The sequence below is a fragment of the Talpa occidentalis genome, unplaced genomic scaffold (assembly GCF_014898055.3).
Source record: "Talpa occidentalis isolate TD23 unplaced genomic scaffold, MPIMG_talOcc4v2.1 talOcc4.3, whole genome shotgun sequence".
Lineage (NCBI taxonomy): Eukaryota > Metazoa > Chordata > Mammalia > Eulipotyphla > Talpidae > Talpa > Talpa occidentalis.
Window position 1 is genome coordinate 129,147,253 of NW_023603184.1, and position 26,305 is coordinate 129,173,557.

General features: G+C 39.1%; 1 protein-coding gene across 3 annotated transcripts in view; it reads right to left on the bottom strand.

Moving 5' to 3' along the window:
- Nucleotides 1-26,305, bottom strand: part of PLEKHM3 (pleckstrin homology domain containing M3) — a 181,556-nt gene that overhangs the window by 15,439 nt on the left and 139,812 nt on the right. For 2 of the 3 annotated variants that reach the window (XM_037523938.2, XM_037523939.2), the window contains exon 7: nt 14,017-14,174. In XM_037523938.2, coding sequence (XP_037379835.1) covers nt 14,017-14,174 — 158 coding nt within the window. Of the gene's footprint in view, nt 1-4,521; nt 5,220-14,016; nt 14,175-26,305 lie in introns of those variants that run through there. The other variant, XM_037523940.2, reaches the window with a different exon arrangement.

Sequence of the window (26,305 nt, forward strand, 5' to 3'; positions counted from 1 at the left end):
ATATTGGCCATTTGCATATTTTTTCAGTAAATATGTTGATGTTCTTCATCTATTTGCTATTGACTTACTGGCTATTGAGTTACTGACTTCTACAGATTTTTTTTATATTCAAGAAATTAATACTTAATCATATGTGTTGAAAATATTTCTCTAAGTTTCCTGTTTACCTTTATCTTTGTGGAATTTTAAGCAATTAGCATTTTTTATGAATTTAAAAAGCATTTTGCATGTGTGTTTGTACCAAGTTTAGAAAGGTTTTTCTCATTTTAAGATTATAAAAATATTCACCCATCTTTTCTTCTAGTACTTTATGGGCTTAATTTTTTTTTTTTTACATTGTTATATTTGATTCATTTGGAATATATGTTGATGTAAAGGCTATGGTAAAATCTGGCATTGTTTTTGTTTCTCCAAATAGCTGTTCTGGTTCCCAGTTCCTTCTATGAGATGATCCATTTTTTTCCCACTGATTTGCTATGCTGCCTTTATGATGTATTAAATTCTTATATAAATTGGGTCTTTTTCTGTGCTTTTTGAGATTCTGTTCCATTGATCTGTGTGTGCCAGCACTAATACTGTTTTACAGTAAATTTTTGTATTTGGTAAAAAGAGTCTCCCTTCATATAAACAACTTTATAGAGGTCAAATCTTATACAAGCTATACTGGGGAAGTTAACCACTGCATATCTTTTTTTTTTTTTTTTAAAGATTTATTTATTTATACAAGCACTGGGTAGAGTCAGAAGTGCGGGAGGGTGAGAGAATTCACCAGAGCCAGAGTGGGTAACAGAACAGGCAGACTGAGGAAATACACTGCTGAGGGGAGCAGCGGGTGGGCAGGAGAGGTCTGTCACGCCATGTGGGATCGAACCAGAACTGCAGAGGCTACGGGCAGCCTCGCAGCCCAGCGCTCAAACGCTGAGCCACTAGGGGAGGCCCACCACTGCATACCTTTATGTTAAATAAGAAAAAAATAGGTATGTATACCATCAACTTATTTTAAAAATTCATGTTATGGTTTTATTTATAAGATTTATTTAAAATGAGATGCATCTTTGGGGGTCAAGGACTAATCCTTGCTTCAGATATTTGATAAACATCATAGATTCTTGTTCATCTTTATATGGTGATAAAAGTATTATACAACTTAGGTGGGTTAAACTAATATAGACTGATTATTTACATGTTGATAAAATTAAGAAATGTGATTAGATTGTTTAATAATGCATAAACATTTAATAATTAAAAATATCCTACTTTGCATGAACCATGCATGTATTATCTTGGAAAAACATTGCAATAATGCTTAAGACCTGGTATAGATAGCATTAAATGAGGGAATGTTACAGGGCCTGTATGGAATTAGCTCAGGACATCTTTTACCCCTAACAGGAAGAAGACAAACAATATATGTTTAACAGTCCTTTCATTCAGTGAGAGCATTACTTGGAACTCTTATTTCTACTCTGCATATTAGTAAAAGTTTGATGGAACCGATAATCAGAGTAATAAAAATAGTTTTGCTTTGTACAGATACAGAAGTAGTAAGTAGACATGGAAGATATATGTAAGTCACTGAAAACATTTCATGTACGTTCATAATAGGGTGGAGAAGTTTAGATGCTAGTATATCAACAAAGAAAACTCTCAAAGGGAGAATTTAAAACATAGTCGCTCCCTGGGGGAGGCCAATAGGAGCCTTCAGCTTGGTTCTGGTTAGCAACATGCTCTGCTAACTCAAAACTAAGCCTTTTCTCTTTCATTGTTTCTTGGTGATGGACTAGGCAAGCTCTTTAGATCCCTCAGTGAGGAAAAACTGAGCTAAGAAACTTCTGGGTACAGAAGGGTTCAGTACTGCTCTTAGGTACTATGTAAGTATTGCCTCTGTGTACCTGAAGTATGATCTTGTGGAAGCCTAAGGAAGGGAAAGTCATCTTCCTCACTTTAACAAACACATCATTTCTGTTACTAAATTTCTAGTCTCGTGTCTATTTTATGATTTTCCAGAAAATCCATGCTTCTCCTCAGGTTACCTCAAACCTCACTACCTACCTCTCCCTGCTCACTCACAGCCCCTCCCCTGTTTTCCCCACTTGCCTAGGAAAATTTGTCTTTTTTTATTCTCAGTTTTGAAATTTTCCTTTGCAGTCATTGATGGAGGCTGCTTTCTACTTAAGTCTTTTATGTTTTCTTTCCACCATCCCCCAACATTCAAGGTCAAACTTCACCTTTCAGTTATATCAGTTCAAGTTAGTGGCTTCCAAAGTTTCCAGTGTAGTCTTTGAAACAGCGACTGGTTCATTACCTGCAAGTCAGTCTATTATGTTATTGGCTTCATGAAAGACAGGTCCACGTTTCTGTTTCTCACATGAATTACTACTTTTAAAATAATGTCTTTCCCTGATTTATCTTCATAAGTTTATAAAATTTGTCCATTAATTTGTAAGGACCTCCCTGCGTCTGCTCCCGCCTGCCCCCTCACCCCCCACCCCCACCCCCACCCAGCAGCCGTCACCAGGTAAGGGTGGGCAGTAGTCGTCACCCTCCAGGCTGGCTGGAGGCCACTTTCTTTTCAGGCCACTGCTCTGACAACGGGGAGCAGCAGAGAGAGAACCACACTGGGTTTCAGCTGCATGAGTTTCCCTAGCTGTGAATGGGGTGTTGGGTGCAGTGCTGATTTCCACAGGGGATGTTAGGGGTGACGATGGCTGGGGAAGGCTATATGTTGCAGAGGTGGGAGTAACAGGGTGGTGGCTGCTAAGTTCTCCTCATCCCCCACTCTACAAAGGTTTCAAACTCTGAAATCATTCAGTGCAAATATTTTTTTAAAGATTTATGTATGTATGTACGTATGTATGTATACATGAGCTGAGTATGTTTGTATGTATGTATGTATACACGAGCTGAGTATAGGCCAGAGGTATGGGGGCTGAGTAGATTCACCCTAGACAGAGTGGGGATCAGAAAAGGCAGACTGACTGAAATACACTGCTGAGGGGAGCGGCGGGTGAGACAGGAGAGGTCTGTTGCGCCATGTGGGTCACCTCCCTGGCCAGGATTGGACTTGTGGCTGTAGTGGCTGCTGATAGCTTCATAGTGCTGAGACTCAATCCCTTGTACCACCTGGAAGGCCCCAGTGAAAATATTAATAGAAACTTTTGTGCAGCATGTGAACACCTATGGACCACGTCTTGAACTCTATTTTAAGTACTTTGAAAGCACCAGTAACTGCACAGTTGATTATTAATGGCAGCTATAGATAGCATATGCAGATGTTTCCTGATGCAGCACAAAGTGACTATATGGAAGAGGTTTAATAAAGATAGGATTATGTACTTTAGGTATTGAGATAAAAACAAAAAGACTTTTTTAAAGACAACTTTAACAAGACATTACTATCTATACTCCCATAGTTGGATGAGAAAAGTCTCAGAATATCATAAATATACTGACAAAATCAACACTCTATTGTACCTTTTGTAATTCTAAGGAATAAAACAGTTCATTTTAGAACATACTGCTCAGTCTGAAAAGTCAACATTTTTTTGTATAGAAAGGTAAATACTCTTTCTCTTCTCTATTGTGTATTCAGGTTACTTATTTACAGTCCCATGGGGAAGGAAAAAAACCACACACTAAAAAATGACCTAAAAGATGTTTTGAAAATTAAATTATTGGAACAGCTTAGCAAAGCTCATATTTTTGACATTAAAGCTTCCATTGGGCCAGTAAAACACATCTGTCCCTAACATATGTAGGAGGCTAGCTGTCACCCAATAAAGCCCCATATTTTGGTAATGCCTACATTTAAATAGACAATTTCCCTGAAATTAGTTTAAAATCTATTTAAAGTAAAATATGCTAACAAATTTAAGTTTGAAAGAACAAAAATAAAGCAGACTCTATTTATTCATGAATTATATACTGAGTATTTACTATGTACTGTTTACGATGCAGTGAATGAAGCGGTAAGCAAAACAGAAAAATCCATTTTCTCATGGGGCTTTACAATCTTTCATAATGGTGGATTGAATCACAATTTAAATTTACATTTTAAGCCTTTTGGGTAAACTGTATCAAAACAGTCAACTTCACTGAAAACATCCTGACAGACTAGCAAACAGACTAACAAAATGCTAAGCCATGAAGTTGAAGTAAATTTTCTGTCATCAACAGGAGCTTAAAACAGTGCCCTGTGTCTGTAGGTGGGGGTGACTTATGGAAGGTCAAACAGCAAATTAGTGGCAGAGTCAGGAACTGCATTTAGACTTTTGTATTTCTAGTGGAGTAATCTTTCTGTGGACGAACCTGCCTCTTTATTAAATAGGCCTTAATAATTTTAAAACCAATTAAATTTACCCATCAATAAAAGTTTATAGATTAAATGTGACTATTCCTGGTTTGTATATGTGATAAAAAAGCTGGATATAAAATTAGGTATTCAATATGACCTTAATTTTATTAAAAAACACATATACATATAGAGGTATTGGAGATTTTTTCTTTGTATTTGTGTATTTTTAACATTTTCTATAATGATGATGAGTTAATTTTATAGTTAGAAAGTTAAACTATGAGTTAAACAATGATGAATTTTTTTTGTCCCTTCCACCAACAAAAAAATTAGGTTGTCTGAAATGCTTACAGATAAGATAGTTACCACACTATGAGTCAGACACCTGACTAGAAGCTTGGTCAGAAGTGTGTCTAGGTGGAGATGACAAGTCATCTATTCACATGGCCAAATGGCTTCAAAAAATAGTCTCGGCCTCAAGCTGCTAGGGTTGTATTTATAAATGTACCGTATTTATCAAGGGAATGGCATACGTGGTCGGGTCAGCCCTGAGGATTTCACAAAAGTCTCCTCTGTGCCAGCAGGCATTCTGAAACATTTGGACATGTGAATATAGGAGCCACCAGGCCAAGGTGAACTGTTATTTACCAAGTTACTCTTTCACCAAAGTTTAAAAGCCAAAAAACTAGCATTGTGCTAGAGTTTTTTCTTTATCAAGGAGAACTTTTATGGACACAATAAATACATTTAAGAACGGGCAGTCATATAGAAGAGTGGAATTCCATTTTGTGCAAGTCACCACCTTGCTTCTTTAGGGGGTAGCCTTCCCACCCCCTAAAATGCCGACATGGTCTCCATCGTCTCTTCCATCGCTGTTAGTTTATGATTCTAGAACCCCAGCCAGGAATCCTGTTCCTGATGATCACTGTGAAGGGATCATGGAGAAAATCCCTCAATATGTTCCTTGTCGGTATCAAAAAGAGAAAAGAACAAAAAGCAGAGAGTAACAAATGGTTGCTCAGCAGAGGTACCTAGGAAGAGGAGTCCCAGTTTCCTCTAGCTGTTTCAAGGATCCCACACCTCATTACAACACTCACTGAGTGGCTGCTTCCCAAGAAAAGCCACAGAAAGGAAATATCATTAAAAAAGCGTATATACACCGGGGAAGCGCCTCCCCTCCCCGCTGCCCGACCAAGCCAGGGCTGTTGTTCCCCATTGTCGAACAGGATGTAGCAGGACTGCCAAGCGCAGCCCACAAACCTGCTAATTAGGTGCACTGACAGTGTTTGTTTTGGAACCATTTACCAACAAAGGAATGTGTCAGGCTGATTAGTGAGAAAAGGGTATGTAATGTATGTGTATTTGAGTCCAGATGAGGGCATAATCCAGGTATTCAGTCTGTTTGTGCAAGGACTCACAAAAAACAAAGGCTGAACAAATAGGAAGCCACAGGGAAAGACCAGCTTCTGGGCAGTTCTTCTCTTCAGGAGTTTTATTTGACTCCCCCCACCTCTGCAGAAAACCTTCCTGTCTAAACATGAAACTCTATTTCAAAAAATAACAAACTCTAGCTGGCTTCCCAGAAAAATGGAAGAGTCTTTGAAAAGTTGCTGGCAAATCTGGAGTCTGATGATTTTCCAGGCACATAAAGAAGTGACAACTTTAGGCAAGGCTCTAGCCACATGTATTCTCTGTGGAACCTTCTTTATGCCCCATGCTCACATGACAAATCAAAGGGAACTAGGGCAACAGAAAACATAGCTCTTAATGGGCCAGCTGCTTAAGTTGTGCTGAGCAAAACTGTATATCTCAGCATCTTCTATGTGAAGAAGTAATTCTATACTTTATAATAAAGCACTTTCTTTCTCTTACACAAACCACCAGATTTGACTGCCATTGGCAATTCGAAGTATCAAGCCTACATGAAGCTCAATGAAGAGCAGAAAGTGCCAAGGCAAAGGCTGAAGTCCATGCCCCAACAAGTCCAGGTCCTCAGGGGCGGGGTGGTAGGGATTACAACAAAATGCAAAATGACAAAGACCAATTCAAAAGGTCAGATGTGTTGGGAGGCGTCTCCATGTTCCTCAGCACAAACTGGACATTTCTGGAGCTTGGCCAGATGGATGAAGCAATGGAGCTTGAACTAAGTTCTTTGGGACGCCCCTTTTTTGTGAGCTAACCTGACAAAGTAGATTTTTAAAATGAAAAAGAGGGTAAGTCTTGTTAGAAACCGACTTACCTGGACTTTTGGATGAGGGCTAGTGTTCTTTCTGAGTAAACAGATGCTCTCTTGGTGGCACAGGCGGTTGAGTGCACGCTGTGAGGCTGTCCACAGCCTCTGCAGCGCGGGTTCAATCCCGGCTGGCCGGCGAGGGTCCCACATGGCACAGCAGACCTCTCCTGTTGCGCCTGCTGCTCCCCTCAGCAGTGTATTTTGTCAATCTGCCTGTTCTGTTCCCCGCTCTGTCTCTGGTGAATCCTCTCACCCTCCTGAGAATCTGGCCTGTTCCCCAGCTCTTGTATAAATAAATAAATCTTTAAAAAACATTAATGTGTGCAGATTGGATGTGGTGTCTGAGTATGTTGACTCCACTGGGTAGAGTTTGGTGTTGATCAAGTTCAAGGTCCTGAGAACAATCTTTATTTCTTGGTAGAGGGGAGGGAGTGGTGAACAACCATATGTGAAGGAAAACTGGCAAGTAAAGCTTTCTGAACCCCCTTTAAAAAGACAAGTAACTCTTTCAAAAGAGTGACTGCTGAGCTGCAGACGCCCCTTAATATGGGAGGAACACCTCCTAGGATTCCTCCGAGGGCAAGTTAACACTGTTGACTCACATCAGGGAAATACTTCAACCCTAGGTCAGTTTTCAACCTTCTATATAACACTGCTGTGTTACTTCTGACTGGTACTCTGACCTCTAGCTTCCTAAGGACTATGTTCCCCTTTGCAATCTTTCTATATAATGTAATTGACATGGATAACTGAAGAGAGATAATTAACGTGTAACAGTTTTAGGAAGATAACACGATGATTTCATATATGTACCTATTGTGAAATAATTACCAGTAAGTTGAGTTAACAGCCATCACCTCACCTCAGATCTTTAAAAAGATCTGATCTCTTAGAAACTTTCAAACATATAATACAGCATTGTTATCTTTAGTCAACATGCTATAATTACATTCTCAAAACTGAGTTATCTAATAACTGGAAGTTGGTACCTTTTGAAAACCTTCACCTATTTTGCTCAGCGCTGCAGCCCACGGCTCCCCTCCCCAGCCTCTGGCAGCCAACAAATTGTTCTCTGTATCTGAGTTCAGTTTTTTTATATTCCATATATAAATAAGATCATACAGGGTTTGTCTTTCTGTCACTGATTTATTTCACTTAGTACAAGTATTTTATTTAATTTATTTTTTTTAAAGATTATTTATGCATACAAGAGCTGGGGTACAGGCCAGAGTTGACGGGGGTGAGAGGATTCACCAGAGACAGAGTGGGGAACAGAACAGGCAGACTGACTGAAATACACAGCTGAGGGGAGCAGTGGGTGAGTCAGGAGAGTCTACTGCGCCATATGGGTTGCTCCCCAGCCGGGGATTGAACTCGTGTTGTAGAAGCTGCGGCTTGTGCCACCATGGAGGCCCCAGTGCAAGTATTTTAAATTCTCTTAACTAATCAGTTCTTTAAAAAGCTTTGTCAGTGTTCTTAATGAATGCACATCTGCTTGGGGGCCAAACAATCAATGTTTACAGAATGCCTACTATATGGAAGACACCAAATTTAATATTCAGTATAATTTTCTTACAGTACACCCTATATCTAAATCCAACCCCAGTGGTATAGGGGTCATAAGGTCTTCAAGAGCAGAGCCAAATGGATCAGACAGAAAAGAAGGGCCTGATTCATGGTAGATGGTGTATTTTGTCAGTCCCATGTTAAAATGCATGTTGAGTGTTTTTAAGATGAAGTGTTTATGTACTTGGGATATGGAAGCATTTCAAGATTCAGGAATGGCATCTTCACAGCAATGTGTGAGGTGGGATGGTCTTCTAAGCAGCATTATGTTCTTAATAAGGAGAGAAGATTAGGGATATGCAGCAGTGTCAGAAAGCAAGCTGGATAAGAGACAATTTAAGGATTTTTTTTTTTAAAAATCTAAGTCTGGGATCATTTTGTGGATTTATATGACTTTTGCTTTTATAGAAGTCGTGTTTTCCTGTAAGTCAGAACATTATCAGTCTAATCTTCCTATTTGTAATTCTGAAAAGTTAGAGCCCTTATTTCTTATTCTCAGTCAAGGAAGGCATGCTTTGTCATTTTTATTTCTTTAGGATGTGGAATTTTATCATTGTTTTAACAGACTGTTACTCTCTCCCAAAGCTGTGTGTTTTTGTTTTAGTCCTCTAGGAGGGTAAATGTTGGATTAGGCTTAAGTAAAGCAGTCTTACAGTTCTGGATCTTCCTACTGTATTTAAAATTTGGATATTAGTGTTTTTCCATCTAGGTTAGAGGAGGTAACCAATTAGGTTAGACAGAGAGGTAGAACTACATTTATTTGTATTTAAGAAGAAAGACTATCTCATGATAAAATTGTCAGCATTATCTTCTGCAGTGTATCCCAGTGCAACACAATGGGGTGTGCCTGGGAAGCCGGATGAAGGCACAGCTTCAGCTCCCACACCCACTGTTTGGCCAGCCCGTCCTGCGCCCTGCGAAGCATGTAGAGAGATGCAAGCTCTGCTGTGTCTCCTTCCTGCTCCAACAGCCCTTTGGCCATTTTACAAAAGAAAGACACATCCTCCCTCACCACAGCACAACTTGAAGTGTAAAAACTTCCAGGATATCAAATAAAGGGAGAGTTCAAAATTAAATTTAGAGTTATTATTTTGGGGGGATTTGCTAATGATGAGGTACATAAATTTTTCAATTTTTTGGGGGGGCATGCTGCAAAAAACATTTGATGACCACAGGTACAGAATAAACAGCAAAATATAATGAAGAAAGCATGGATTGTAGAGTCAGATATATTTGGGTTCATGTTTTGTCCTTATCTCTTGGGCCAAGTTAATTGCCTTCTCTGAACCTAGGTTTCTGCATAATTAAATTGGAGGTCACAATATTTCCTCAGAGGACTGGCATAAAAATTAAATGATGAGATATGTAAATTGCTGGCACTAGTACTAGTAAATATCAGCACCATTCCCCTACAATCCAGCACATTCTCCATGGCTGCCAGATGGTATTCTAAAAATTAATGCTCAGGCTATATTTTTAAATTACATATTCATGAACTTTCCTTCTGCATAACAATTACTAAGTAAAAGAAAGCCAGAATGAGCTGACCACTGTCCCCTAGATAGCCCTTATCAGACAGACATGTTGAAACCTAGCACATTCTAATACAAGAAAAGTAACTTCGCGGTGGAGAAATCTAACGCACACACTGCAGGGGAAAGCCTGTTGGTAGGATACCCTGTAATATAATGTGCTGAGAATGGGACCTTACCTCCATGGTCTTCCTTCACAAACCCAGAAAACCCAGTGTAATTATGAGAGGTTTAGTTAAGAGAAAAACAACAACAGTTATATCCCAATAGAGGGTTTCCGCAAACTATTGACCAGTACTCTTCAAAACTGTCAAGGCCATAAAAACAAAATCTAAGCAACTGTCACAGCCAAGAGAAATTAACACAGCCTCGGGAGATGAGACAGCCTAATGCAAGGTGGTATACTGGAACAAAAAGACAATATCTGTATTGTCTTCACTGTTTTTCTGTAAATCTAAAATTAATTTAATAAAGTTAATTACTACTGTTAAGCTTTGATCTGACAGTAAACTGTTGAGTTGGATGAATTGTTCTACTTTAACAGACTTTATTTTTCAGAACAGTTTTAGACTTACAGAAAAAATGAGCAGGTACTACTGAGTTCCCATTATTACTGTCTTCTCAGTGTTTCCTATTATCAACATCTTGCATTTGCATGGTACATTTGTTACAATTAATTAACCAACATTGACATGTTATTATTAACTAAAATCCACAGTTTAAATTAAGGTTCATGTGGTGTTGTATACAGATCTGTGAGTTCTGACGAATCTACTCTGTTACAGAATCATATAGTCCGATATCACTGTGCTAACAATCTGGTGTGCTTTGTCTACTCATCCCATCTACCCCTGGTAATCACTTATTTATTTATTTTTTACTTTCTCTAGTTTTTCCTTTGTCAGAATTTCATATAGTTGAGACCTCCCTGGTGGCACAGGAGTTAAGTCTCAGCACTATCAAGATATCAGCAGCCACTGCAGCATGAGTTTGGTCCCCGGCCAGGGAGCTGACCCAACATGATACAGCAGACCTCTCCTGTCTCTCCCGCTGCACCCCTCAGCAGTGTATTTCATTCAATCCACCTGTTCTGCTCCCCACTCTGTCACTGGTAAATCCTCTCACACACACCACCCGCACCTCTGGTCTATACCCCAGTTCTTGTATGCATACATAAATAAAAATAAATCTTAAAAAAATAAAAGAATGTCATATAGTTGTAGTTATATAATATGTAGCCTTTTCAGATTGGTTTCTTTCACGTAGTAATATGCATGTAAGATTCCTGCATGCCCTTTTGGGCTTCATAGTGCATTTCTTTTATTGGGAAATGCTACTCATTGTGTGGATACACCACCTGTGGAAGGACATCCTTGTTGTCCTGGTTTCAATTTTTGGTGATTTTCAATAGAGTTGCTTATAGACATCCTGTGCAGGTTTCTGTGTGGATATGAGTTATTTAGAAGTATATTTAATTGCCAAATACTTTAGAATTTTCCCGGTATGTCTCTGCTATTGATTTCTAGTTTAATTTCACTATGGCCTGAGAGCATACTTTGCATTTCTATCTATTAAATTTGTTTAGATACATTTTATGGTCTAGAATGTGGTATCTATTGGTAAATGTTCTATGTGAGCTTGAGAAAAATGTATATTCAATCGTTGGATGAAAAATAGGAATTGACATAGATCTCAACTAAAGCCAATTGATTGAAAGTGCTTTTCAGTTTAACAATATACATTTACTGATTTTTTGCCTGCTGGATCTGTCAGTGACTTGATAGGGTGTTGAAGTTTCTAATTATATTAATGTATACATGTAATTATATATTATGTGCTATGCATATATGGTTATGTATAGATATAAAGAGTGGGTACATATATTTATTTATAAAATAGTGGATTTGGGTTTTTTTTGTTACTGTTCTTTAGTTTTTCCCTCTATCTCTTTGGAAACCTCACTCTTTATCATTAAGTAATGCCCTTTTATGAAGCATTGGTGTTTTTAAGAGATTCAATAATATTCACTGGTGTAGTCATTTGACTTCTTTATGGGAAGATTTAAAAATTACTAATTCAGTTTCTTTGAATTAGTAAATTGGCCTATTCATATTTCTATTTCTTCTTGAGATAGTTTTGTTGATTTGTCTTTCTATGAATGTGTTCATTACATCTAAATTGTCCACCTTATTGACATGAAGTTGTTTACAGTATCTCTATATAATTCTTTCAATTGCTATACCATTTTCACTCCTTGTTTTGGTAATTTGTATCTGCCTTCTTAATTTCTTGGTCAGTCTACTTAAAGGTTTGTTAATTTTGTTGATCTTGACAAAGAACCGATTTGTGGTCTCATTGATTTATTGTTTTGCTGTTCGCTATTTCATCAATATCTGCTCCAATCTTTATTTCCTTCCATCTGTTTGCTCTGGGTTTTTTTGCTTTTCAGTATCTAGTTTAAGGGGGAAATTTTAGGTTATTCATTTGAGGCCTTTTTCTTTTCTGATATTGGATTTATAGCTATCTACACTTTAAACATTAGTTGTATTGTGTACATTTTAAAATCTTGTATTTCATTTTCAAATATTTAAAAATTTCTTGTTATTGTTTTTTTCTTTGACCCATGAGTTTTAGAGAGTATTGTTTAATTTCCAAATATTTTGGGGTTTCTCCTGTTTTTTTCTTTTACTGGGGATCTTAATTCCATGTACCAAAGAGCATACATGGTATGTGTTCAATCCTTAAAAATTTATTGAAACTTGTTTTGTGGCCTAGCATATGATTTATTATTCAGTTGGAAGCATTGAAAAATATAATTTCAATGTCTTTAACAAACTTTTTTACAGTGATATCATTCACATACCATAAATATCACCCTGTAAAGTATACAATTCACTGTTTTCTAGTGTACTCACGAGACTGTGTAAACATCACCACAATGGAATTTCAGAACATTTCATTACCCCTTAGAAGAATCTCTACCCACCAGCAGTTAATCTATTTTCCCCTTACTCAAGGCACCAGGTAACACCTAATAGGCTTTGTCTCTATGGATTTACCTATTTAGGACATTTCATATAAAGAGAACATTAAACATGCGGCCTTTTTTTTTTTTTTTAATCTGGGTTCTTCATCTAGCATAATGTTTTCAAGGTCCATCTACACTGCAGTATATTTATGCCTTTCAGGACTGAATAATATTCCATTGTGTGGATATACCACATTGTCTCATACATTCATCAGCTGATGGTCATTTATGTTATTTTCACTTTGGGGCTACGACAAATACTGTTGTTAGGAAATTCGTACAAATTTTTATCTGGTGCACATTTTTTAAGAAGTATATAATCTCTAGGCTATGAGTTAAGTACCTGTTGCTCGGAAACGGAGTGGGGGGTGGAGAGAGAGAGAGAGAGAGAGAGAAGGAGAACACACATGCTAGAGACAGACAGAGACAGAGACTGATACTATGTGTCTATGTGTCTGTCTTTCTCTGTGTGTGGCCAACCCAAGTTCCTGAATATTTACAAATAGTCTCTGGGTATAAGAAGAGGCCTGAAGGGCTGAGTCAACTCTTAATGGCTTAGCTCTACCCTACATGCTTCAACTTTCCCTGGCTACATGCCTTACCTTCTGTTCTGAACCACATGTAAGTGAGCCCTGCAGGGTGGGAAATGAGCCATGACATTCATGCCCAAAGAAGCCAGTACACATACACACAGCGTATATTCCTATTATGCTTTGGGGATGAAAGGAAAAGTGATATGTATCATTTTGTGATTCAAGTAAAGCTATAGTGAAAATCCTGTTCTCAAGTTGGGGGAACAAAAATCATCCATCAATCAATGAATGTGATGATACCCAAATACTACTTTGGTCAGAAAAATAATCCCACATAAACCCCCACTTTTCTCTCCTTTGGGTCCTAAAACTTTCATCACTATACTGCAGTGCATCTGTGGAGAGAAGCGTGTGGTTAGCCAGACAGTTATTCACCAGCGTCCTCTACTTTTATTCCTCGCTGTCGGTTCAGTTTAGGCCTTTTCTCTGAGATTGCAGCTTCCCATTCCCTATCACTTGATCCTGAAATGGTTTGAGCATCCTTCCTCCCCGATCTGCCTTCAAAACAAGAATCTGAACACTCCTTGTCACCTACAAAGGGCGAGCGAGGTGATGTTCTTTACAACACTATAATCTCATTCTCGATAAAGGTTGTGAAGAGTAGGAAACAAATAAAGGAAACCAAGGGGTAAAAGTGTTCTCCGAGAAGACGGAAAATCAGATCCAGGACAAAGAGAGACAGGACTTGACTAAAACTTGCTCTGATCTGGCCAAATAGAACGACATAGGACATATTCAGGCATACTTTTAAAAGACAAGATATTCTGTACCTGCTTGTTGAAATATCCTCAAAAGGGTAGAGAATCTCTCCATTGTTACAGATTTCACAGATGAACCCCTTCTGGCTACAAAGACTGCAGCTGTACACGTGTGAGGTGGCAAATTTAATGACCTTGCCCAAGAATGGAGCCAGCTTCCCCTCTATCACCTGCGGAAAGAGAAATGGGCCAGGGAAGTCAATTCATTGAGAACAGAAGTCTTGCAGACGCAGAAGGACTGGAATTCCTTTCCTTCACACAACAGGAAAACCTCTAATTATAATTTCTCAGCAATACTGAGAAAGAAAAGACATGGTATTTTGGTTCCAAAAGAACTCTCTGGCTTAAACCACTGGAGGTTGGAAAATGAAGATATTGAAACTTTTTTTATTCCTTTTTCTTCACATGGTATAAGGGGACTAAGGACCAGCAAATGGAGAACTCTACTCTCATAGACCAACTTGATAGTTTTGCTGTGGTATAGAGGAGTATTGTGGATTCCCCAAAGTAACCTGGAAACATACTGGGCAAATAAAATGTAAAATTTTATATTACACATTCAGTAATACCTTTTCTCTGGAGTGTTAATGGGGTAGTTTTTTTCACCATCTCCTCCAAGAACATAAAAGATATGGAGAAAAGCAGGTTCTTTTGCTTCTGGTAAGTATAATAACATAAAGAAGCTGCAATTTGGCAACTCAAGGGCCATATCCAGTCTGAACATTTTTTTTTTTAAAATCTCTTAGTTTAAAAAATGAGCCAATTTAATAATTGGGAAATTTCACATAAGAATCCATATGTTTGGCTTCTTTTAGAGAATCATTATATACAGCAAAATGAGGCCTGACTTCATGATGATGAGCCTGACTCCGAGGAGGGATCGCTCCCTCCCATGAAGGCATCACCTCTCCGGTGATAGGGGACCCCACACCCCTACTGAATGCATCTGCCTGCCCACCCCCACAGTTACCTGCAGGCCCATACACATGCCTAAGGTTGGGACTTGTGGTCGGTCCGACCCCTCCATGCTTAACCAACATTGCATGTGCCTCAAAGACATCAGCAGTTCATACCCTGACAAGATAAAATCTGCTGCTCTCTCCCTTATGAACACATTCCACTACATGCTGATTTTGATAGAATACGAAAAAAATTATATTTGGAAATAGTTGGATACTTTCAAATTAATACACAGTGGAAATGTCAATTTTACATACAAATGATATCTGAGGGAAATAGAATAAGATATACCCAGAGAGAATGCCAGTATGATTAATGCCAGTACCAACATGAGTAAATACTAGAGACTGATGAAACAAAAATAAAAGACTACAAGGAAGGTAATGATCTATTTTGCTAAAAAAGAAGCTAAATGTAACAGTAGAGATGAAAACTGAGGTGGTTTTCTTATTGTGAAACAATCTCATGAGTGTTTTAAAAGTGAAGCTAGGGCCTCCCTGGTGGTGCAAGGGGTTAAACATAGCACTGTGTAGTTGTCCGCAGCCTCTGCAGCGTGAGTTCAATCCCTGGCCAGCCAGGGAGCTACCCACATGGTGCAGCAGACCTCTCCTGTCTTGCCCACTGCTCCCCTCAGCAGTGTATTTCAGTCAGTCTGCCTGTTCTGTTCCCCACGCTGTCTCTGGTGAAGCCTCTCACCCACCACACCTCTGGCCTGTACCCCAGTTCTTGTATGCATAAATAAATAAATCTTTAACAAAAAAGAAAGAAAAAACTGCTTAAAAAAGTGAAACTAGACCACTTTGTACATCATATTAAAAAATTAACTCAACGTGGTTTAAATACTTGGACATGAGACCAGAAACCATGAAATTCATAGGCAAAAACACAGAGAAAATACTCCACGGCACTGACTGCAGTGATGTCTTTGGGGACTTATCTCCAATGGCAAGGAAAACATAAGCAAAAATAAACAAATGGGAATGACTACATCAAACTAAAAGGCTTTTGTGCAGTGAAAGAAATTACCATTAAAATAAAAAGATGTCCTACCAAATGAGAGGAAATATTTGCACATCATATATCTGACAAAGGGTTAATATCCAAGAACCACACAGAACTCACAGAATAAAAAAATAATCCAATCACGAAATGGGCAGAAGAGTTAAACAATTCTCCAAAGAAGACATACAGATGGCCACAGGCACATGAAAAAATGTTCATCATCACTTATCGTCAGGGAAATGCAAATCAAAGCCACAATGAGATATCACCTTGCACCTGTGAGAATGGCCCATATCCAAAAAAAAAAACAGAAACAATAAATGATGGCAAGAGGGTGGAGAAAAAAGAACCTGTGTACACTCTTGTTGGGAAAGCAGACTGGCCCGGCTCCTATGGAAAACAATATAGAGTTTCCTCAAAATATTAAAAATAGTTCCACCGTATGAGCCAACAATTCCACTCCTTGGTATTTACCCAAAGAATGCAAAAACACTAATTCTAAGTGATGCATGAATTCTATGTTCATTGCAGCACTATTTACAGTAGCTAAGTTATAGAAACAACCTAAGTACCCAGAAGCAGATGAGTGGAATACTACTCAGCTCTAAAAAAAAAAAAAAGAGATGCCATACTGCCATTTCTGAGAACATGGATGGAACTGGAGGGAATTATGGTAAGTGAAATAAGTTAGAAGGATAAAAACAAACACTGGATGATTTCACTTACGAAGAATATAGAGAAAACAAAGGAACTTACAAAACTAAACCAAATCAGACCCTATAGATATTAACTGGAGAGCTGAAGCTACTGCAGTGGGAGAGTGGGAATGGGGACAAAGGGATGGGGGACATTGGTCCTGGTGAGGACTATGGGTATTTTGGTAGTGGGTGTGGTGTGATAACAGAGATCTGAAGCGATGTGAACTTATTTCCCTTAAATCATATAGTTTTGTAAATCAATGTTATTAAAAAACAAACAAACAAACCAAAACTCTAGGGAAGAGAACAAGTTGGAAAAGCAAGTCTCTTACTTTGTATATAGTTTGTTTTTGCATTAAAAAAATATGTACTATTGTTGCTAAGATGTAGTCGGTGAACAGAAAAATTGGGCTTTCTATAAGAATGGACTATTCTTAAAGGGGGTAGATATTATGCAGGCTTTTTTTTTTTTTTTTTTTAGTCAAGCAAGCACAATTTCCATTATTCTTTAACTTACTCTCCTCTCTATTACTTTCAGAAAGTCATAAATAGACCTACTTTAATTTCTGTTTTCTCAAGGACCATTAAGTCCAATAAACCCTAGTAAAGTGTACTCCTAATACCAACACATGATACATACTTTCTAAGAAATAACCAAATCATACACTCACCGACCGGAAAACACTTTCCAATGTATCATAGGGTTATTGTAGTAACAATACTTCAGCTGAATTTGATTTTACTTATATTACTCTTCCTTGAGCAACCAAGATTAATGATACATTTAAAAAGAGAGGCATTGGGGGCCTCCCTGGTGGTGCAGGGGTTAAGACGCAACCTATGAAGCAATCTGCAGCCACTGCAGCACGAGTTCGATTCCTGGCCGGCCAGGGAGAAACCCACATGGTGGGACAGACCTCTCCTGTCTCTCCCACTGATCCCCTCAGCAGTGTACCTCGGTCCATCTGCCTGTTCTGTTCTCCGCTCTGCCTCTGGTGAATCCTCTCACCCCCTGCATCTCTGGCCTGTATCCCAATTCTTATATAAAAATAATCTTTAAAAAAAAAAGAGAGAGAGGCATCGGGCCTCCCTGGTGGCGCAAGGGGTCAAGCACTGTACTATAAAGCAATCTGCAGCCTCTGCAGCATGAGTTCGATCCCCGGCCGGCCAGGGAGAAACCCACATGGGGAGACAGACCTCTCCTGTCTCACCCGCTGCTCCCCTCAGCAGTATATTTCTGTCAGTCTGCCTGTTCTGTTCCCCACTCTGTCTCTGGTGGATCTTCTCACGCTCTGCATCTCTGGCCTGTGCCCCAGCTCCTGTGTGCATAAATGAATAAATCTTTAAAAAAAAATAAAAAGAGAGACATTAACAAACTGCAGTCCATTTAGGGCAAAACATTAGGATGGTCTGGAAAATAGGCAAATAAAGGTTGTTTGAAAGTAAGAGATAATAATGAGGACATGAGTATTACCATCTAGAAACTAAGGAGAATATTGGACATAATACATGTAAAGCTTTTTCTCTATCTAGAAGATTTCCTTGGGACAAAGGACAAGAACATTTGAAGACTTTTGAAATATTTCACCTAATTTACACTGCAGCAATAGATATTAATTCCTATCTAGAGACTTCTTAATAAGTTTTTACAAAAATTTAAAAACATTACCAAATAACCTGATCCATAGCTTCCTTTTATTAAATCTGCACTTATTGTTTAATTAAAGTTTTTCCCCTTAAATAAGCCACTTGCATTTTATTATTTATTTATTTCAACGTTCAACTTTTGTATTTTTTTATTAACTATTGATGAAATACTAGAATACAATGACACTTGTGTACATCTGAATTCTCATGAATGCTAATAATTTTTAGGTGATTTGTTTGGGTTTTCTGAAAGTAATAATTTGATCCACCTCTTGTTTATGTTTCATGTCCTATTTCATTATCCAACACACCTAAAACAATATTAAGTAATAATTATGTTACTGGACATTTTGTTCTTTCAATGAGAAACAAATTGGAAATTATGGAGTCTATCAAGTGTGGCTTATTTTATCCATTTAAATGCATACATCTTGTCACTCACCATATTTATTCATTATCTCTTTTATAATAACAGCTTTATTGAGATATAATTCACACACCTATTTAAAGTCTACACTTAAATAGCTATTAGTTTATTCAGGGTTGTATAAAAATTACAATTAACTTAAGAACATTTCATCAACTCTCCCCCCAAACCCTGTACCCATTAGCATTGCTCTCCATCCTCTAACCCCCACCTTGCCCCACGTGGTCCCCCAAGCCAAGATAAAGAATGATCTATTTTATGTCTCTATAGATTTATCTGCCCCATACATTTCATGTAAATGAAATCATATAGCATGTGACTTTTATTTTGTGACTAGCTTCTTCACTTAGCACAAATTTTCAAGGCTCAAGCTGATTTTCTTTTAAATGTCTTTTTTATAAGTCTCTTTTTGACCATCCCTGCCTAGATTAGTGAAATAATCCTCTAGTTTTATTTCTGGACGCCAGCCTTTTTCTTTTGACCCATTTAGCATATGCTAGACATCACCTTCATCATGTAATCCTCTCTTCCCTCAAATCTTTGGTGAATTCTTATTTTATCATTAATACAATCTTTTCATTCACTCATTTCATAAAGTTACATTGAGCTATTATGTCTCAGATACTTCCTACAAGAGTGAACTAGACAAAACTGGAGCTTACTTTTTGCTCCGTGTGCAAGTGTAAGCTGATCAACACCATCTACTCAAATTTATTTTCTTTTTCTTACTCTGTATCTTCTGTTGTGAGTGTTTCCCTGTGCAGAGTGAGCTTAGACTTGCTCCTGTGCCTGCACCATGTCATTTGCTCTCTCTGGAGTTTCACTTATTTTCTTAACACATATTTAAATTTCACCTAGGCTTCATGATTCATCTATTCTGGCTTGATCTGGAAAGCCATCTTTGGCTATTTTAGCCATCACGGATCTCTTGTGCATCATATAACTTACTTCTACATCATGTAATTCAATATAGAAGTTGATGCTGTTTTATACTCTGTTATTGTTTAATATGCAACTGTTTTGCTTATCTAACTGTAGATTGAATATATAAAAATGGTGATACTACCTATAAAATGGTGACTTCACTGATAAAAATGACAATTTTACATGGAACAACCTAAGAGAATGTAAATTGCTGGAATGTAAACCTGAGTCTCAAACTTGTCGTAAATACCCTTCTCTGCCAGCACCTAACTTCTTGTTGACTGACCCGAGACAGGAAGAAGGCTTTCCTGTCTCCTTCCTTGGCTGCAGCAGCCATATCTAGGGTTGTCTTTGTGTCATAAACATTTTCAATCATTCTACCGTGTTCGCTGGGGAAGGGCACCAAGAGTGCTTGGAACTGGTGGCAGCTCAGCTATTCAGGGACTCTTTCTGCTTCTGTGTACTTGATTAATTGCTCTTCCTATTTGTCAGCTTAGGTTCATGGCCATGTTTCAAAGGGCTAAAGCTGCTGGATGTTTTTCCTTTGGAAAAGTGAGGTAGTATTCTATAAGTTTATTTTAGAATTTATAAACATTTCTTTAATGTTAAAGGCATAATTTATGCTTATAATTTTCCAGGGGGCACAGATATATTTAGAAGGCTTCAATCTTGTCTCTGAGGACACAGAATCCAGTTATTCTGGCTTCTGGTCTACAGGTTTAATCACTACAAAGAAGCAGCTGTGACATCTCTTAAGGGTTCTTTTAAAAATTAGACATATCAGGGCCTCCCCGGTGGCGCAGCGGTTGAGCGCTGGGTTGCGAAGCTGCCCGCGGCCTCTGCGGCGCCGGTTCGATCCCCGGCTGCTCCCCGGCCACCAGAGGAGGGTCCCACATGGCGCGCAGACCTCTCCTGCCGCCCGCTGCTCCCCTCAGCAGTGTACTTCGGTCCTTCTGCCTGCTCTGCTCCCCGCTCTGGCTCTGGTGAATTCTCTCACCCTCCCGCGCTTCTGACTGTACCCAGTGCATGTATAAACAAACAAACAAACAAACAAATAAATAAATAAAAAACATGCCTCTATAAAAAAAAAAAAAATTAGACATATCTGACACAAGGGGTGAAGCACCGCACCATGAAGCAATCCGCAGGCTCTGCAGCACGAGTTCGATCCCCAGCCAGGGAGCAACCCACATGGCACAGCAGACCTCTCCTGCCTCGCCTGCTGCTCCCCTCAGCAGTGTATTTCAGTCAGTCTGCCTGTTCTGCTCCCCACTCTGTCTCTGGTGAATCCTCTCACCCCCCACATCTCTGGCCTGTACCCCAGCTCTTGTATGCATAAATAAATAAATCTTTTAAAATAAATAAATAAATAAAAATTAGACATATCTTTACTTTGGATACTTGCTTTAAAAAGAAATAAAGTGTTCTACCTCCCACATTCTCCTCAGCCCTTACAGTCTTGCAGCTTTCACTCCCACTTTCTTTCTTTTTTTTTTTTTAAAGATTTATTTATTTATTTATTTATACAAGCACTGGGTACAGTCAGAAGCGCGGGAGGGTGAGAGAATTCACTGAGCCAGAGTGGGGAGCAGAGCAGGCAGAAGGACCGAAGTACACTGCTGAGGGGAGCAGCGGGTGGCAGGGGAGGTCTGCGCGCCATGTGGGACCCTCCTCCTGTGGCCGGGGAGCAGCCGGGGATCGAACCGGCGCTAAAGAGGCTGCGGGCAGCTTCGCAACCCAGCGCTCAACCACTGCGCCACCAGGGAGACCCTCACTCCCACTTTCTATGGTCATATGCCACAAACACCAGGAAGATGGTAGCCTCAGAGAAGAACAAAGCTCAGTGATCCTACAGGCACAGTTAGGGGTGAGGAATGGAAAAAAGCACCGGTCACACTGGAAAATGCCCACAGGCGGGGAAAAAAAGCAGATGACCAACCAGACAACAAGTTGACCTCCAAGTATACAGCCCGAGGGGAGGCAGGCAGCAGAACTCTGCTATGTCAGTCTTAAACCAGAGTATCCCTCGGGTGACAGTCGTCCTCAAAGGGGCCCAGCCAGGAGAAAGTTCTACAAACTGTGTATTCAGGTTAGAGTTGATTGCGAGGATTCCCATATAATCAGGACAAAAGTAAACGACAAAAGTACTTCCTTAATAAACTGGCCAAAACTTGTTTAAAAAAAAAAAATCTAACCACAGTACATTTTTTGCTTCTTGACAACTTGGGTGTATTTTTCCGGTATGCAGTCATTTGATTCATTAGGGAGTCTCCCCAAGAGGCTGACATTACAGAGCTCTCTCTCTACTCCCTTGGAACTTCGATGTCTCTGGGTACTGTGGGAAGCCAGGCTGCTCTGAGCACGGATTCTAGTTCATCTGCTTTCCAGCTGCAAGACTTTGGCAAGTTACTTAACTATTTCAGTCTCAGTTTCCTCAACTGAAAAATTAGGACAACAGAGTTGTCTCTACCTTGCAGAGTCGAGGGCAGGATCAGATTTAATGAAAGCACCAAACGTAGTATCTGATTTGCAGTAAGCGATTGAGAAATAATATCTTATTATTAGCTTATCTTAATCCAAATAGAAGCTGTCTGTGATTTAAACTCATTCCTTCTTTCAAACACTTGAGATTTACTGCAGGGGGAAGAAAAAAAGGTATGAAATTCATGTCATATTTTTTCATATGTCATGTCATTTTTAATAGGTATCTAACTATCCCGTGTGGATGGGCCAGTAGAAGTTAATGTCAAGCACTCAAATCCATTTCCCTTTTTATTACTGTAAATACAAGAACAGAACTTCCGTGGGTATATTTACCTTTGCCAGCCAAAACGTTGGGGAGGAGACATTTAATGCACCTCATGGTTTGAATCACTCATGTAAGATAACATCACAGCAATATTTGGAAATTGCCTTTTTAAGTCTTTTTCTACTTGCAATTAAATTGATCACGGGTTAATATAACTTTATAGCAATTCATCAAAAGTCAGAAGGTCATTTCATCTTTGGTATTAGAAAGCTGGTAGTTTGAGTCAACCAGGTGGTTATTTGGCATCACATCATACGTGATGGTAAAATAGATTCTGAAATGAGGTTTCATTATCCCTCCATTTGTTTCCCACAAAGTGCCTGTCTACGTGAACAAATTCATGACAAAGTAATTAGCAGAAAACATATGTAGCTTTCCCTCTAGCTCCTCACCCCCCCTGCACTCAACCTCCTTCACCTTTTCCATATACCAAATTGCCCTATCTCCTTGAGAAAAGGCAGATGTCCAAAACAGGGTGAAAGAGTTTGTTTCTGTTTTCCATTAAAGTTAATTTCTTGTACTCACAAAGGTACTAGTTTGATTTATTTACTTGGGGAGTGTGCATATATGACTATTTCAGAGGTGCTATACTGACATGGTGTTGAAAGAATATGCACTTCCCTTTGCAACTTAAAATTATGTGTCTTTTTATGGCACTGCAGGACAAAATGCAGCAGTGTGCTGCTGTCTTCTTCCAGACTTTGCTATTTATCACTTTTGCAGTTTCTCTTTCAATTCTTTTCATTCAGTCACTTCAGACCTTACTTTAAGACCTTAAGGAACCATCAGACATCGCTTTCCATGAGCCAACGAGCTTGCCCTGGTTGATAATGGCAGCCCACGAAAGCTGCCCTGTTGAACTCCTAACTCAGGGACATACACATTCCTCCTCTTCTATTCTGGTCAAGATGGTCAGCATTGGAATTTGAGGCTGATGGCTTTCTTGCAGACTAAGACAACAGACTTTATTTGATTTACTTTCTTGCAGACCAATCAAAAATTACAATTAAGTTAAAAAATAACCTAGTGCTGCCTTTTCCAAACCACAGTTTCAGAAACAGCTGCTTATTACTCATGTGTGGCACCAGGAAATTGCAGTGTCATGTTCAAGGTCTGCAGCCAATAGGGATCTGTGGGATTGGGGAAAAGGCACAAATGATTCTTTTATGTTAGTTACCTTCACTCCCTAGGCACGACCACAAAATTCAAGCTCTGCAGGCAGAGAGGGACAGAGCACTAGTAACTTGGACAAGAAAAAGAAAGACAAAGCTCTTTCTCATTGAATTTCTTTATGTATCGGCTAATTCCTTCCCCCTGATTTGTCAAGTTACCTTCCATTTCAATACCAGCATTCCTCAGTCATTGTGCGGCATCTAGATTCTGGACAATTGTTGGGAATACTTTGATGAAGAGGGCTGCTGCACTTGACAAATGGCCCCTCCTCTAAAAGTCTAACCAAAAGACCCCATTCATGTGAAACAAAGCCATTGCCACTCACTAGTAACAAGCTAGCTTGATGAAATGGAAGAATCAAAACTGTCACACTTTGTAAAATGATTTCAAATATAAGTTAGTTTGCTTTGCGTGGCCAGAGGCCCATGGAAGGGCACGCTTGCTGTTTTGCCCCCAGTGCTGTTTCTCAGCACAGTTCTGGGGACAGGGGGCTCTGATGACCTAGGCAGGTGAGCACATAGAAAGTTGGTGAATTCTGCTCCAGGTTGAAAATCTTAACACGCATTGAGACTCTTCTGATTCTTCATTTAATTCCAAATTTTACTCTTTTGCATCATACACCTTTAAAAATAAAATTAAAATATACCACCATATTATTTTTCTTAAAAGTAGAAAATAAAAGCAAATAGGAAATACAAAGTAGAGGAGATTTTCCTGCTTCAAAAGTTGGTTAAAACCCCATTTTCCCATAATTGACCTTATCGTGGCTCAAAGCTGGGATGTTTGTTTATAAACAGAAAACTGTGTCCTCTAATGAGTCGCTCCCTGCCCCTCTTTAGCCGCTCCCGGACTGCTCTAATAGGACTGAGATTTTGGCTAATCAAGCACTTCACAGAGGGTGGATTATGATGTCACCAATTAGCTCTTATCTGATCTCCTTCCAAAGGTGACAGTTTCGACTTAGACTTTGGAAACTGTGGGATAATTTAGTCTGGGTTGATGTAATTGCGCAGATTTGTGAGTGGTTATCATCATTCCTATTCAATTACAGTTAGCTTCCTGCTGGACACTAAGTCATAGGAAATAAAAGATAAAGGCATTTCATTTTCAATGTTCTTCAATGGGTGAATGGCAGAGATGAACCCAAGAACACAATTTTTTTTATTTTGAAAAATAACTATGGTGGGGCCAGCTTCAGTTTTCCTGCACAACGTCAAGCACCTCAAGGCGTGTGGCCGAGTCAAGCCTCAGCCTTGTGGCACTTCTTTGGAATCTATTTGCAGAGTAACTGCAGCTATGCGGTCCAAATATTGCGAGCCCCCAGACAGACCACACGTAGTTTGCTATATGTGTATTATTTATTGGGAAAACAGATTAAAATGAGACAGCTCCAGAAAATTCTCATGGTATGATCAACAAAACTTTTTTTCCTCTTTTGAGTTAGTTACATGTCTGAAATAAAATCTAATTTAGGCCTCTCTTATACATTTTGGGTCTAGTTAAGATATTATGGACCACTGAATAGTAAACAAGAACCTCAGGTGTCCTTTCTTAACACAGCTACCTGACTTACTCTTTGAGAAAACTGAGGTGCAGAGAGGTGAAGAGAGCTGCCTAGGATCACTCCACTAGTTAGTGACAGGCCAGCTCCTCCTCTTAAGAACCCTCTCAGCCTTCAGGAATGGACCTTCTGAGGGCATCTTTGGTCAGAGGGCAGCCCCACGATTTGGTTCAGCCTGAGAATTCTGACATCACTGAGTGTCCACTGATCCACCCTGTAGAGATGGAGGGTTTTGAAAAAATGGCTGAGTCCCCACATGGGAGCAAGACGCACAGTCTAGACCAGTTCAGGTTTACACTCCACGGTTTTGATCTGAAATGGCTCTGCTTTTGGCTTATAGAAAGATTTACTGCCAAACATATTTAGTTCTTGTATGAAAAGGCCTTTTAAATAGCCATATCTTGTATAAATTTTTGAACATGGAGTATGATTTTGAATAGTCTCTTCTTGGTGGAATTAATGCAGAATTCGTGAATTAAAGCAACACAAAATTCTGTGACAAGACTAGACTTAACATCAGCTTAAAATTCTAGGCTATTTACCAAAACTAGAGAAGTAACTTCATTGAAGAGAGGAGCAATTGCAACTGGAAAAAAAGAGTAACTCCTTACTTATATGCAGGTATCTGGGAGAAACACGGCTTTTCAGAGAGGACTTGAAAAGACAACGTAAGACACTTTAAAAGAAGAACAAAAAAGACACCATGCTTAGAGGAGCAGAGAATTGAAGGAGAGAGGAAAGCAACATTACCTCATCATATTAGAGAATGACTCATTGAGAGTTAGGAGTGACATAAAGGCAGAAAGCAAAGAAGGCAAGAAGTAGGGAAAGGATAGGGGGAAAAAGGAAGCTAAAAAAGGAAAAACAGAGAAAGCCAATTCAGATACTCACAAGGAGAAAAAAAGGGCAAAGCTGATTGAGAACTGAAATGGGAGTCAGTAATCTTAATTTCTATTCTCAGTTACAAGCATAGTAAGTTTTTGGTCAGTCACCTCCCTGTGCCTCAGTTTCCTCATGTACAAAATAAAGTGAATGCAGTTAAGTCACTCAAAACTAGATGATCAATAAGGATCCCTCTCAGTTTGAAGATTCTACAATTT